This window comes from Oncorhynchus mykiss, chromosome 20 (genome assembly GCF_013265735.2).
Source record: "Oncorhynchus mykiss isolate Arlee chromosome 20, USDA_OmykA_1.1, whole genome shotgun sequence".
Lineage (NCBI taxonomy): Eukaryota > Metazoa > Chordata > Actinopteri > Salmoniformes > Salmonidae > Oncorhynchus > Oncorhynchus mykiss.
In genome coordinates, this window is record NC_048584.1 from 29,340,618 (window position 1) to 29,356,404 (window position 15,787).

General features: G+C 45.7%; 1 protein-coding gene across 2 annotated transcripts in view; it reads left to right on the forward strand.

Annotated features, from left to right (window-relative positions):
- LOC110499310 (endothelial PAS domain-containing protein 1) overlaps positions 1 to 15,484 on the forward strand; it is a 70,217-nt gene extending 54,733 nt beyond the window's left edge. Inside the window, exons 4-16 of one of the 2 annotated variants that reach the window (XM_036956132.1) lie at positions 671 to 755; positions 1,984 to 2,096; positions 2,328 to 2,530; positions 6,082 to 6,188; positions 8,731 to 8,878; positions 9,202 to 9,410; positions 9,981 to 10,198; positions 10,644 to 10,757; positions 11,163 to 11,641; positions 11,762 to 11,858; positions 12,021 to 12,123; positions 12,261 to 12,428; positions 12,771 to 12,922. In XM_036956132.1, the coding sequence (XP_036812027.1) occupies positions 671 to 755; positions 1,984 to 2,096; positions 2,328 to 2,530; positions 6,082 to 6,188; positions 8,731 to 8,878; positions 9,202 to 9,410; positions 9,981 to 10,198; positions 10,644 to 10,757; positions 11,163 to 11,641; positions 11,762 to 11,858; positions 12,021 to 12,123; positions 12,261 to 12,428; positions 12,771 to 12,922 (2,196 nt within the window). Of the gene's footprint in view, positions 1 to 670; positions 756 to 1,983; positions 2,097 to 2,327; positions 2,531 to 6,081; positions 6,189 to 8,730; positions 8,879 to 9,201; positions 9,411 to 9,980; positions 10,199 to 10,643; positions 10,758 to 11,162; positions 11,642 to 11,761; positions 11,859 to 12,020; positions 12,124 to 12,260; positions 12,429 to 12,770 lie in introns of both variants that reach the window. The other variant, XM_036956131.1, reaches the window with a different exon arrangement.
- Positions 15,485 to 15,787: the final 303 nt, after the last annotated feature.

Here is a 15,787-nt window from a genome sequence, read left to right on the forward strand (position 1 = left end):
AACATTACATGATTGAAACATCATCCATAATCAAGTTGTTTGTTATGTACAATGCATCCAGTACTCTCTCCCTGGAGACAAACAGACAGACAGGCAGAAAGACAGACAGGAAGGCAGAAAGACAGACAGGAAGGCAAAGAGACAGACAGGTGAGCAGAAACATTACATGATTGAAACATCATACATAATCAGGTTGTTTGTTATGTACAATGCATCCAGTACTCTCTCCCTGGAGACAGACAGACAAGCAGAAAGACAGACAGGAAGGCAAAAAGACAGACAGGAAGGCAGAAAAACAGACAGACAGACAGACAGACAAGCAGACAGACAGACAGACAGACAGGAAGGCATACACACAGAGATGGGCTGTAGCTGGTGATGTCTCTCATAGCCGTGTGAAATGTCAGCCCTGTCAGAGGCCTGTTTGGCACTACCTAGCTATGTAGGACAGAAGGCCCTCTACCACTTTTTACACTATCAGTTTTACCTCCTATATTTCTTACAGCTGATGTCTCTTATAACCAATGCTCTCAGAGAGCCAGAGTCTTCATAACCTCTTTACTGTGATTGAATGCTGAATGTAGGTGTTACTAGTCTCTTTGGCAATGTAACAAATGATTGTCACTGTCTGTGTCCTTGCTGACGTGACACCGTATGTGTGTGTCTACAGGTAGAGTTGACTGGACAAAGCATCTTTGACTTCACCCACCCCTGCGACCACGATGAGATTCGCGAGAACCTGAGTCTGAAAAATGGTACGTGTTCTCTCTGTTCATGTGAAAGAGTGTGTCGTAACTGTCGTTTAATTAACACGTGCACATACCAAAACATGCAGCGACCGTGTAGAGTGGAATCTATAGCTCGCCAACAGAGCGATAGAAAAGTGTGCATGGTGAATGTGTGCTGGGACAAGGGACTTGGACTGATACGAGAGGAGAGGAAGAGAGGAGAGAGGAGCGGATCACAGTGGCTCTCTGAGATAGGCAGGATGGAATGCCATACTGTCTCTGGGCGGACGCACACACACACTGTGTTCTCTATAGCAGCCTTAGCCTATTGTGTTAATCAGAAGTTGTAAAATTGCACACACACAATGAATAGTTAACATAACTTCATGTTCCAGGCTATAAACACTACTCCACTACCATATGAACACTTGCTGTTGGACAATAAATTTGTATATAATTACTTAATAACACTAAAATAACAGCTATCTCGGCCATGTCTTGCCATGCCAAGAGAAAATACTGTAATGATGGTAGAAATAATATTATGGACACACTGGCTCTTTCCCTGCGTCTCTCCCCAGTTCCCCTCTAATCTCCCCGTGTTCTGCTGTTCTGTTGTTTTTGTTATTGAATCCATTTCTCTCGCTCCGGGGTGGGCCACACCATGGTGATCAGACCAGGGACCTAGTAGGCCGACTCCTAGGGCCCCTTCCTGGGACTGTTGATAGAGGAGGGGCCAGAGGAGGGTGGAAAGGTTGGTGGACGAGCGTGCGCTGCTGTTGTGTCCACACACACTGCAATCCATGCCAGGCGTTTCCCTAGCGCCACCCCTCATGGTGCCCCCCTTTAACAGTCATTATCAGCTGTACCCACAAGTCTCTGCCTTGCACCACGGCTAGCAGCCAGTGTCTGAAGAACGCCACCCAGGGCTGAACTCTGGCCTTGTGGTTTAACAGCTCGGCTGCAGCCACTCTGTGGTGAATGTGCTACTATGTAGTGATGCTGTCACCACTAACAGCTTTCATGATCAGCCGTTTTGGACTGAGTTGCTGATCCAGGTATGCAAGGTATTACTCCAGAAACACAGGACAGTGCTTGTGTTCACATTGGTGGTAAAGAGAGGAGTGTAAAGAAACCGAAACCTTGACCTCACACAAACTTTAATCTCACAAGCATGTGACTGGAAAATTCAGGTGAAAATGTCACATTCTTGAACGCTAACCCGCAATAATTATCTTTGTATGTCTCTTCACAGGCACTGGGAAGAAGGGGAAAGCCTTGAGCACTGAGAGAGACTTCTTCATGAGGATGAAGTGCACAGTGACAAACCGTGGACGCACTGTCAACCTGAAATCAGCCAGCTGGAAAGTGAGTGCATGGAACTAACAGAAGATACAAGATCACTGCGATCACTACTCATGAACAACACATGTTGTTTATTTTTTTATAGTCAATCATTTTTTGTGTTGTTTATTTAGAATAGGACCGCACTGAATCAATGAGATGATATCCTGAGGCGTGTCATCAGACGTTGCATCTAATCGTTTTTATATAGAATATTATTGATATACAGTATGTGTGTCTCCTCTGCTTTCCTAGGTTCTGCACTGCACTGGCCACCTGAAGGTGTACAACAGTTGCGCCCCTCATGGGCTGTGTGGGTTCAAGGAGCCTCCTCTCACCTGCCTGGTGATGATGTGTGAGCCCATCCCCCACCCCTCCAACATCGACACGCCCCTGGACAGCAAGACCTTCCTGAGCCGCCACAGCATGGACATGAAGTTCACCTACTGCGACGACAGGTAACGCACACTGTCAGATACACACACGCTCACACACACTCACACACTGTCAGATACACACACGCTCACTCACACTCACACACTGTCAGATACACACACGCTCACACACACTCACACACTGTCAGATACACACACGCTCACACACACTCACACACTGTCAGATACACACACGCTCACACACACTCACACACTGTCAGATACACACACGCTCACTCACACACTGTCAGATACACACACGCTCACTCACACTCACACACTGTCAGATACACACACGCTCACACACACTCACACACTGTCAGATACACACACGCTCACTCACACTCACACACTGTCAGATACACACACGCTCACTCACACTCACACACTGTCAGATACATACACGCTCACACACACTCACACACTGTCAGATACACACACACACACTGACACACACTCCCAGCAGGGACACAAAGTTAACTTACAGTACTATAGCAACAGGGAACACACACACACACCATATCACATACTCACACACAGGCATACACTCACTCTCTATATATGCATAGTCACAGACTAAAATACATACTCATACATAAATGATGTACCCATTTCATTCTCATACATAGAGTACAACTCACACATACACACGCATTTAAAGTGTAGGTCCTGGGCAAGAGAAGCAGCAGCTGCAGTGACTGGTAAAACTCTGGTAAAACTCCAAATCAGGTGCTGTCACTGAACGACAAATTATGCAAAAAATACACAAACACACACAAGCATGCAAACAGGCTGGGGGTAATGATATACTGACTGAAGAAGTTTGATTTGGCAGGACCAGATAGGAAAAAACATGAAGAACGACATGTAAATACGCCTCTCGCACGGCATCTTCAATGAGCGGCAGAAGTTACCCACAGCATGTTCTCAGGGCGTTTCACACAAAGAGAGCGCTGTGCGCCTATCACCACGCCAACCATGGCACCATGTCACCGTGACAACTCTGACACTAGTGACAAGTCCAGGTCCTACTGCCATGTTTCCGTTATGATTGATGTCCCTGTTAGGAGTGTCTGCTGTTCCCTCTGGGCCAACTGCATCACAGACACAGCAGCCATCTTTCAGCCAAAACTGGTCTCACCGGCAGAGAAAAACATTCCATCCTCCTCGCTGCTTGAAACCACACCGGTCGGGTTTTTCTGTAATCTGATCAAGCGCTCATGCAAAGACAAAAGGTTCCTTTTGAGAACAGCGGGTACCTTCCTGCGAACAAGAGGCCCGTTTTACTTTTGGAGCATTTTGTTAAATTTAATCGTTGCACAAATCGTCTCCAATTACGCAAATGAGGTGAGGGCCCATGATGCCTGGCGCACGTCATTATGCTCATTAGTGGTCCTGGTCAGTGCTCCCACCTGGCACGCCACGGGTTGCTTTAGGACGCCCCCCTAGGACAGGAGAAAGGCTGAAAATAAGAGAAAGAACTCAGAAATGTTTATGTAATGTTGATTTAAACTTCAACATTCAAAACGTTCCTTCTTGCTTGGGTCAGAATATTTTGACCCTTTGCACCTGCAAGGCTAAGAGAAAAGTTTCATGATTGAGGCGACTTGGCACATAAGCTTCCAATCATCATTATTGTGGCTATTTCAACATGGAAACTACGTATTAATCCAGGGTCTGCATCATTGTTTTACCTTTTTAAGACATTTCTCTGATTTTATAATAAGTGGAGGTCTACCGGCTGACCTGTAAAAACACAAACCAAACCCCCTTCATCTTGTTGAAGATTATGCAGGCATCATTGGGAGAGTTTAGAGCTCTCTATTGTACTTAACACCGAAACCCACATCCCTCAGAGGTAAAAACACAAATCACTCAATCGCATAAACAACACAACCTATGTGTGGGTATGATGCAGTGAGGGAGGACTTATCTGTGCTCGTGGTTGGCTAGCTGGCTGGCGGACTGGCTGTCTGGCTGACTGGTTGGTTGGCTGGATTGCTAGCTGACTGACGCCCCTCTGGTTGCAACTCATCCACAGGAAGTGATTAGTGAAATGGGTTTAGAATAGAGAGGCCTTCAAAGATCCCCCCACCTCCTCCCTCCATCACAAACCCTCCGGGTGCAGCTGTCAGGGGTTACATAACAACAGGACAAGAGCCCAGGACCACTAAGAGAGGGCCTTTGTCTAACACACTGAGTGTACAAAACATTAGGAACACCTTCCTAATATTGAGTTGCACCTCCTTTTGCCATCAGAACAGCCTTGATTCATCAGGGCATGGACTCTACAAGGTGTGGAAAGCATTCCACAGGGATTCTGGCCCAGGTTGACTCCAATGCTTCCCACAGTTGTGTCAAGTTGGCTGGATGTCCTTTGAGTGTTGGACCATTCTTGATACACACAGGAAACTGTTGAGCGTGAAAAACCCAGCCGCATTACAGATCTTGACATGTTCAAACCGGTGTGCCTGGCACCTACTATCATACCTCATTCAAAGGCACTCAAGTATTTTGTATTCACCCTCTAAATGTCTCAAGGCTTAAAAACCCTTCTTTAACCTGTCTCCTCCCCTTCTTCTACACTGATTTAACAAGTGACATGAATATGGGTTCATAGCTTTCACCTGGATTCACCTGGTGATGGAAAGAGCAGGTGTTCCTAATGTTTTGTATACTCAGAGTAGTTCACAAATAAATAATAATCCTCACAAGCGTTGTAATATATGCCATTTAGCACACGCTTTTATCCAAAGCAACTTACAGTCATGTGTGCATACATTTTACATATGGGTGGGAATCTAACCCACTATCCTGACGTTGCAAGCGCCTTGCTCTACCAACTGAGCTACAGGACCTTGTAGATTAGTGACCTGAGTGCAGTGACTCAAAACCACTAGATTAGACAAGGAGGTACAGTTCTCCTACAGAACAGGGAAATACTGAAGTTTGGTGTAACCACCATGTCGATGACCTATAACCTCCACAATCGAGCTTTTGGAATCCGAGTTTCCAATGCTTTTACTCCATTTCCTAAAATATGAATGGAATGGAACATCCTTACCACGAGTCCGTCCTCCCCATTGGATTAACTAAATTCAAATACTGTAACTACACACTACTTTATTTGCAAAAATAAAATATGTAGGCAATCCTTTTCTTTCTTTTTTGGCATCAGATTTACCTAATTCTCACTTTAAACATACTTCTTGTGTTTAATAGAATTAAATTACACATTCTGTTAACATCTGACTCCAGAGTAATCTGTTCTTGCAATTTTTTGTCTATGACATTTCAGATAGAAGATATGATAATTTATCACTAAATCGTTGTGATGTAGTTAACTACTTTTCAAAGTAACTTCATTCATGTTAAACTATATTTTTCTTAAGGGTAGCTTTACTGTAGCTAAACTCCTTCCAGTGTGATGTACTTGGTAGCTTGGTAAACTAGAGTAGTTTCTCCAACACTGTGTGTGCGTGAATGTGTGCAAGAGACAGAGAGAGAGACAAATAGAGGAGGAAAAAGCGAGACAGAACAGTGTTATCAGGTGTCTGTATTTCTGTGTGTTGCAGAGTCACTGAGCTGATGGGCTACAGTCCTGAAGATCTGCTGGGCCGCTCTGTCTATGAGTTCTACCACGCTTTGGACTCTGACAGTGTCACCAAGAGCCACCAGAACCGTGAGTGTCCACACTAAAACTGAGTACACTGAAAACGCATCCGCATGCTTCCCAGCTGAAACATTTTGGAAGAGTTTGTGTATATATTATGACGACATTCTGTGACATTTTGGACTTCGGCAAGGGTTTTTTCGGGCCGTTGGGCACAACATATTTTTTTCAAGGCCAGCCGAAGTTCTGCAGCCAAAGTCTACGCCCCTTCATCCGTGATTGGTCAACTGTAGGGATTCTTCAATAAAATCTTTGTCACCATTCAATGAGTGACGACTCGTTTTCATGCACATTTTTTTATTGTTAGATGTAAAATTGTGCCACTAAGATCTCCTCAGCAAAAAAAATACAACATGAATGACAGTTATCTTAGATTAATTCTGACTATTTTGAAGAAGTGTATACTGGCTCTGACTTCTCAAATTGGACAAGCGAAGGTCTTTTAATAAGGGAGTATGCGAGCACACCCGTTCAGTTCGCCTAGCCGACTTTGGCTAGCCACCAGCCGAACTGAAGCATGCTGACTCCTTAACTCAGGGATGACAAAGAGCATGCTGACTCTTCACTCAAAGCCTGACAACAGATAGAATGATTTTGAAGTGGGGGGAAATGTCTCATCCATGTGTTGATGACCTTAAATCTCCTCTTCTCTCCCTGGTAAAGCTCTGTATGAACCTCAGTTAGCTACACACACATTTACACACTCACACACATATTAACACATACGTATACAATTGCTCTCGCAGGCACACGCGCACACACACACACACAATATCCCCCCAGTTCTGTTGTGAAAAAGCAGTCTCTTAGCCCTAGGCCCGTACTTAATGAATTACTCCTACATAGGGACTCTAATAGCCACAACATGTGAGCCTGCTAAAAAAGAGAGAGGGAGAGAATAAAAGAGAGAGCGAGAGAGAGAGAGAATATATCTAGCAGAGCTGGTTCTTAGAGAACTGGGTGGATGGTCCAGTCTTAGACGCTGCGGCCTGGTTCCCAAGCTCTCCGGTGTCACTAGTGTAGGGGGGAACAAGACACAAGACTTTACAGTGTCAGAGCAGCACCTCATTCAGTCTATAGGAGACCGGTACTGAGCTCCCTTTCTCTGCATTTCATTAAAACCATTAATCCACTTCATCGTTTTTAGATTGTTGCCTTAAACGAAACAACAGTTTTTTAAAAAATGTTTGTGATACTTGTAACAGGCTGTCTTCAAATCCCTGTAGATTTATATCCCCATCCCTCCTTCTCTGTTTATGTATATGTATTGATTTTACCAGCCCAGAGATGAAACCCAATCCATGTTGACGTCCACCAGCTTCTCTAACACAGAGATCAGCCCCCAGCCCACCTCACACACAACACCCTCACATCACATCTAAACTCCACTAGGCCCCTCTCTCTCTCAGCCAAATTACATTTCAGATGCATGTGTGAGTTATGACTATAATTCAAAACAGGCCTTATTACATTAGTGAGGCTCTGTGGACCTGGGCCGGTATTAAGATGTCTTCAATCCCATTAGGGCTGACCTGTGACGGGGGAGATAAGAGGAGCGCAGGGCGTCTGTGATGACAGGGGACCAGGTGTCCCACATTGCCCCTGTAATGAGGCCCTCCAGTGGGATGGCTTCTGTCCCCCAGTGACATTTACACATCATTAAAAGCCTCTCTCTGTAACAGGAGAGAGGGGAAAAGGAGAGAAAAACAAGCCAGGGTCTGGGTTGTGTTGTTCGCTGAAAGCAAATCTACCTGGAGCAGGGACAGTTCTGTTGGCTTGTGTGGTGGTGGGAGTGTGTGTATGTGTGTGTACCCCTCTATGTTTGTGTGTGTTTGTTTACATCCTAGTTGTGGTAGCTCTACTCTCAACACATCAAGTGAGCTCCAAGCTCCTTGTTACAGTCTATGAAACCGCATCCATCTATCAGTGGTGTGGTTAGCCCTAGCAGACTGAATGCACTGGGCAGCCAGCCTCTCCTCCAGAGAATAGCCTCTCTATGTGGCCCCCTTCCGGCCCAGAGACACAGACGGCCAGGCTGGGCCTGGTCTCTGCGGCAACGTGACTGGCCAATAGAGCAGCAAATGCTCTGGTCTGTATTTACTCGCTCTAATCCTGCCCTAGGATGAACCCTACGACCCCAGGCCTGCTGCTTTCCCACGCCAGTCCTGGGCCTGGGCCAACCCACACTGAGGACAGCAGCTAGGCCATCCCCTCCTTCTCTCTCCTGATACTTATCTATCTCTCTATCTCTCCTCACCCCTACATTTCTCTCTTCTTCACCCTCGTTCTTAGTGTTACCCTGGCCTGAATCTCTCTCCTATTCACCCTCGTTCTTAGTGTTACCCTGGCCTGAATCTCTCTCTTCTTCACCCTCGTTCTTAGTGTTGCCCTGACCTGAATCTCTCTCTTCTTCACCCTCGTTCTTAGTGTTGCCCTGACCTGAATCTCTCTCCTCTTTGCTCTGCTATTTGCTCTCTGAGTTGCTCTTCTTTTCACCTCCATCCAGCTAGTTTTATACTGACTCTCTCTCTCTCTCTCTCTCTCTGTACAGTGTGCAGTAAAGGTCAGGCAGTGAGTGGACAGTATCGAATGCTGGCCAAACATGGAGGCTACGTGTGGGTTGAGACCCAGGGCACAGTCATCTACAACAGCCGGAATTCCCAGCCGCAGTGCATCGTTTGTGTCAACTACGTCCTCAGGTAGGGTCAAAGAACAAGCAGAAACAGAACATAGGGCCCATTAATCTGAGGTTCTCAGACCATCAACCTACTCCTGGATGAAATAGCATGTTTTTTCACTGGAGGTCCTCTATTGAAATTATTTTTGAGTCCAGGACTAGGCCTAACCGGTGTCCAGGAAACTGGCCCATTATGTACAATATTGGGGGGAGAAAGTGATTGTGGAAGGCTGCTGGTTCAAATGTGAGATTACAGTATGACAGTAGCTTCATTTTAGTCGTCAAATCTGGTGGTAACATAACACATCCCTGAGGTATCCCTCTGTCTCTCTGTGTGTTTTTTAGTGACGTGGAGAACAAGTCCATGATCTTCTCCATGGACCAGACTGAGTCTCTGTTCAAGCCACACCACATGAACAGTTTCTTCACCCAGAGTGGTGCTGCGGTGGCCGCGGAGCCCATCAAGACCCTGTTCACCAAACTCAAAGAGGAGCCAGAAGACCTTGCTCAGCTGGCTCCCACACCTGGAGACGCCATCATCACCCTTGACTTTGGTCAGAACACTCCCCAATATCTCCCATTCTGCTTTAGATGTCTCCCTAACCATACCAATATCTTCCGTTATACTGTCCATTTCCCCCTAACTATACCCATATCATCCCATTACTACAATACATCTCCCCAATGTCATGCTCCATGTCACATGATATGGTAGAAGTTAAACATTTAGTTATAGTTATGCCTTCTCTAACGTCGTCCCCAGACTCCAATTGCTGGCGCATAAAGTACATCTATGTGAAAACTATTTCTAAGATGCGTACTTTCAGATTTTCCAAACTTTCTTGTTTAAATCACTTACGCTGATCACACTTTGAAGTCCACAATGAGTTAAGCTAGATGGTGATGGACTGACAGATCAGACAATTAAAAACAGAGGTTGTTTCGTCCGCTCCAGCCATAGACCAGTCAAGTCCGGTTCTGAGGCAATGTGAAACCAGACGGTTCTACAGAGAGACAGCCGGCTGGTGGACAAGATTAGACCATTTCTAGTTTAAGGTAATGGCCTAAGTTCTATGAAAACAGGAATATTAACCATCTACTGTTTATATGATTGTGTCCTACAGGAAGGCCACCGTTTGAGGAGCCTCATCCTCCTCTTTACCCCAAGATGTCTCCCATGCCCCCTCCGGCCCCCCAGGGCTGGGGCAGTGATGCCCACAAGCCCTGCCCGGCAGGAGACATGTCCAACCACATGGCTGCCACCTTCTCACTGCCCCAGAACCCCACACCAGGCAGTGCCACCCCCAGCACTGCCCCCCCTAGCCTGAGCAGTTGTTCCACGGTATGTAGCTGCTACTGTCCCTGGTGTCCTTTTTCACTCTTCTATCATTCTTCTGTCATCTACTACTTCATTCACCAACACCAAGCCTTCATTACCAGTTTTTCTTCCACTGCAAATGAATGTGACTCATGGCTTATGTATTGTGTTTTGGTACGCTTGTGTGTTTGTGTGTGTGTAGCCTAAGTGTGTGTCACAATGTGTGTGTTTGTCACCATGTGTGCGCTTGTTTGTGCGTGTGTGTGCATGTGTGATGGTGTGGGCACGGATCCTGGGTGTTTGGGACAGGGGGCAGAGTGTGGTGAGAATGGAGGGGGTGGATGGTTGGAATAAGCAGTGGTCACTAGTTACTCAGGGCTCAATGGAGCTTTTGTCATGTCACGTCCTCTCTCTGTCTCTTGGTCTCTCTCTCTTGGTCTCCCACTCTCCCTCCTCTCTGTGGGTACAGCCCAGCAGCCCAGGGGATTACTACAGCGAGAGAGAGAGTGACCTGAAGGTAGAGCTGACTGAGAAGCTCTTTGCTCTGGACACAGAGGGGCCCAAGAGCCCCGGCAGCACCCAGGTCAGTTTCACTGGCACTTCACAGACCCACTACTCAACCAGTGTGAGATTAAAAGTAAGAAAAAGTGATTTTAAAAACCTGCAGTGTGTTTCTAGCTGGATGGGGGTGTTTTCTTGCGTCCCTTTGTCACCGCCAATCTCATAGTGTTAGAAAATCACTGTTCTTTCAAATCTTTTCAACTTCAACTTTATATTTCTTATGCTTAACATAGAAATGTACCGTTTTAACATATGTAGACACTGGTATTGTGTTGGAGATAATGAAAATGGGGTTGAAAGTGGTGGAATTGCCCTTTAACCAAAGTGTGCAGTGGGGTTGCTTTCTGGTCTGACTGAATGTTGGACACTTTTTGTCTTGCAATGTCATAATGCACTTCAGAAGTTTGATTTGATGTGACCCTCTCAGTCGGTCCTGAGTGATTTGGATCTGGAGACCCTGGCTCCCTACATCCCCATGGACGGAGAAGACTTCCAACTCCACCCCATCATTACTGAAGAGGCCCCTGGAGGCACCGAGGGGGCCGCTGACCAAATGGGACACCGCACCACACAGAACGGGTTCAGCAACATCGCCAGTCTCTTCCAGCCCCTGGGATCCCCACAGTCTGCCCACTACCAGCCCGCCAAGTGGGCCCCAGGAGACAAGAGAGGCCCCAACCACAGTGAAATAAGCCCCATGGACTCCAGGCCTACTCTGCCCTACACAGGCCCTGCACAGATCACCCCCTACCACACCCTAGCCAGCACCCCTTTGTCCTCCATGGGCGGACGTCAGAACCTGCAGTGGCCCCCCGATCCCCCGTTACACTACCAACAACAAGTGGACGCCATGGGCGGAAGCAACTCATGTCAGAACATGCCGGTCAACAGGATGCACAAGCAGAGGTACTGTAGTGGACCTTCAGTGTGTCTGTCCTACTGATTGAATTCAGTTCCTGTACTGATGGTTGTTAAAGCTAGAGTTGATCTACAAAGATGGTGAAGTAATGTGATGTTCTTCTGCAGGTCAATGGAGAACTTTGTCCAGGCCTACAGAGACATGAGTCCTGCTAGAATCGCCATAGCCAACAACTTCAAGCGTTCCTTCACGCAAATGGCAGTGGTACGTATACCCTCTCACTGATTTATGACCGTAGGCTATGATGTGTGTATTCAGTTTGTGTGTGCTCACTGTTAAATATTTCATGAGAGTTGTATTAGATGCGGAAACTACAGACTGACAAAGTTTTCGACTGTAATGTGTGTCTGTTTTTGCATTTATCAGGGTGACTCCACCCTGAGTACGCCATCAGAGATGATGTGGAAGAGGATGAGGAATGAAAGCTGTGCCATCCTGGATAGATCTCTCAGCACCAGCTCACTGGCAGGTACTGGATGGTGGACAATGTGGGACATACAGTGTGCAAACCAAAATGCCAAATATCACTTATAGTAAAAACCATAGTAGAGAAAATATAGCAATATTGAACTCATCTTAATATCTCTCTTCCTCTTTCTTTTACAGATAAAGGTATGTGCATACATGGGGGTGTTGACCAGTGTCTCAGCCCCCTTCAACGGCACAGGAAGTCCCAGTATCCAGGATGTGGAAACAGTGCACCTAAAAAAGCCTTCCCCGAACAGTGGTGCAACTACAGAGAATACCGTATGCTGCCCTCTCCCAAAACAGAGGGTAAGCCTGGCATTTTTATTTCCATTCTAATGCAACTCCCATGTGTCGTACGTCATTTAAAAGATTGACTGGTCAAACTAGTAGCAACCAGTTGGCCAGAGGCAAAGAAAATATGTTAATGTTCACGTGGGGATTTAGGCAATGATGAAACAACATGTTCAAATCTATTTTTAGAAATTGATTTGGACAAATAATATCCTTGGTTTTGTAATCACAGTCCTTTTCCATGACTTGGCACCATAGTCAATTGACTGTCCTCCTCAGATGAAGGTTGATTGGCTTTTGCCCCAAAGCCATTTCCTCCCTACTAATGGACTGTCTACATGTTTGTTGTGTGTGTAGGGGTTGCCAGTCGGCTGTTGGGCCCGTCCTTTGAGACCTATTGTCTGCCAGAGCTCACCCGCTACGACTGCGAGGTCAATGTCCCTCTCCAAGGCAACCTGCACTTGCTGCAGGGCAGTGACCTACTGAGAGCCTTGGACCAGGCCACCTAGACCCAGCCCTACACCCTCTACTGCATTTCCCTACCCTGGACCAGGCCACCTAGACCCAGCTCTACACCCCCTACTCCCCTACCCTACCCCCCTCTGGACCAGGCCACCTAGACCCAGCCATACACCCCCTACTCCCCTACCCTACCTTCCTCTGGACCAGTTCACCTAGACCCAACCCTACACCCCCTACTCCCCTACCCTACCCTCCCCTGGACAAGGCCACCTAGACCCAGCACTACACCCCCTACTCCCCCACCCACCTACCCTACCCAGCCCTGGACCAGACCTCCGAGACGCAGACATATACCCCCTCCCGTACTTTATCTTACCCTACCCTACCTAGACATAGCCCTCACCAACCTCACCTCTACCCATCCTTACCCTCCAATAGTCTTAGCCAATACACCCTAGACTAACACATCTCTACAACACTGACTGACACCTCAGCCAAGCCGCCTCCCCTGTCCTAACGTCCTGGCACATCTAACATAGTACTACTCCACCATGCCCCACCCACCCACCCTACCATACCAAGCCCCATACAAACCTGTTTCATCGTCAAAGCCACACATACCCTGCCTCCTCCTCATCCATCCACCCTACTGCCCCTATGTATCATTAGAAAAACGTGTGGCTTCTGTTCTATTTTTGTTGTCTTTATCATCATAAATTATATACGTGTATAATTCTTAGTTATTAGTCTATTTCTGTTAAACGATTTGATCTGTTTCAGTGTTCCCAAGCTCTATTCTGTCCTCCCAATTGTGTGATCTGTAGCCTACTTTTCTTCTTTCACCATGTCTGTCTGTCTGTCTGTCTGTCTGTCTGTCTGTCTGTCTGTCTGTCTGTACGACGCTGTCATAGACACACTAACAAACAAAACAGTCTGAAATCCAGATTAAACTTCACCGAATGTAAGCATAACATCCAGGTTTTTTTTAAATAAACGTTTTTGTTGTTCTTTTACTACCCTTTCCCCATTCCTTACTGTCTAGTTTCCTTCAGTCACTGGTGTCTGTTTGCATGTTTCTATTGTTCCCTCAGTGTGAGCTCACTGGATAGTTACAGTGCTTGCCATGAAGTTGATTGGTCAAATCAGAGCGTGCCCCCAACATAGGGAGGAGAGTGCTATTTTTGGTACCTTTTTCATGGCATTAGAAGTCATATCAGAATCAGAGAGACTTTGGCCTAGATCACAGGAGGGTGGTGACGGGAGGACGGCTCATAATAATGACTGTAATGAAGTGAATGAGATGGTATCAAACACAATAAAACCATGTGTTTGATGTGTCAATACCATTTCATTCATTTCATTCCAGCCATTACTATGAGCCCATTCACTCCAATAAAGGTGCCAGCAGCCACCTGTGGCCTAGATTCACTAAGATCAAGCGTTAACCAGTGATAGCCGACACCCGCACAGCTGGCGTTTTAGCCGTGTCGCAGGTTTAACTGCGTTGCAGCTGTTAAGTAAGAGACGTTGCTCGTGTGGTCATTGTCACGAAGCCACACCGGTCCCACTCGCATTACAAGTTCAGAATGAGTAAGTCTAGGCTATATAGAAATTACATGACACTCAAATTGAGAATCATTAAACTAAATAATTAGGATTTCTATCAGCCTAATCGAGGTGTAAATTAAATATCGCATTCCAGTGTTTGAACTTGTAAACAAGTTGTAAACAAGGTTGCATGGGATTTTTCTTAATGCGACTCCGTGTAGCCAATGGCAATGTCCTCCTTTAGGTATAATGCCGGGAGCCGCCTGTGGATTTGAACACTTCCTTAGTTTAAGAGATGGCAACTCGCTATTGACATTGAGACTCTTTTTCTGTATTCTCTTTCTTTCTATTTCATTCTCATTTTTAGGTCTTTGTCTTTGTGTGGTGACCACTTAAAAGTTTGAATTTAGCTTCGTACACACATATATGTATTTAAAGACAGAAGCTATAAAGTTTCTACTATAATGTCAAGATAGTGTTTTAGTGTTTATGTGCCTTGGTACTTTGTCTTATCTACCCAGTAGATGCAGATTGTATTCCTGTGTTTTAGATGTTACTCCATAGTGCTGGTGTCTGTTTTGTTTTTTGTTTTTTCCAGAGTGTATGCACAAGTATAATGAAATTGTTAGCAGGCCAGTACTGATCTGTTGTTGCGCTTTAAAGAAAAAAGAAAATGGAGAGGGAAAAAACGATAACATTTTCTAAGTTCCACTTTTGACATGTAGCATTTTGAATATTGTAAACAAAAGAAATTGACACAAAAGTAATATCTTTCAACAGTATCTAAACAGGTGATGGTGCTTTATAGATATAACCATCTTGCATTTGTAGAGGCAACTTTATATGTTTCATGGATCCACTTTCAGTAACACTGTATTTTGATGCTATTATTCATTTTTCTTGCTGAGATTGTCTTTAAAGGTGATTCATAACAGACATGATGTGCCTTAACATTGCCTTAAGGTTGTCCCAATGTTGATTCAGCCCAGTGTTATGCCCTTCAAAATGCACAGATTGTAGACGTAGACGTACAGTAGATTGTCCTATAAAACTACACTAGCCTATACAAATCCAGATGTTTAGCTTGGAGAGCTCTAGTGTCAGATCCAGTATGTTGAGTAGATGTAATTAGAAGTCCAGTCCAAACGGAGAGACGCTCTAAAGGAGAGAATTCTAGAAAGATAAAGAATCAGATTCAGCACGTCGACCTATGTGTCTGGCACTGTGTTGATTTAATGCGGGTTTAGGTTGTTAATAAGAAACCAGAGGCTGTAATGTGGTGTAGAGGGTGTTAAATTAGTGAGGGTGATACACTAAACACTTTAAAGACTAATGGTCAATATCAAATACTCAGGCACTTCCCT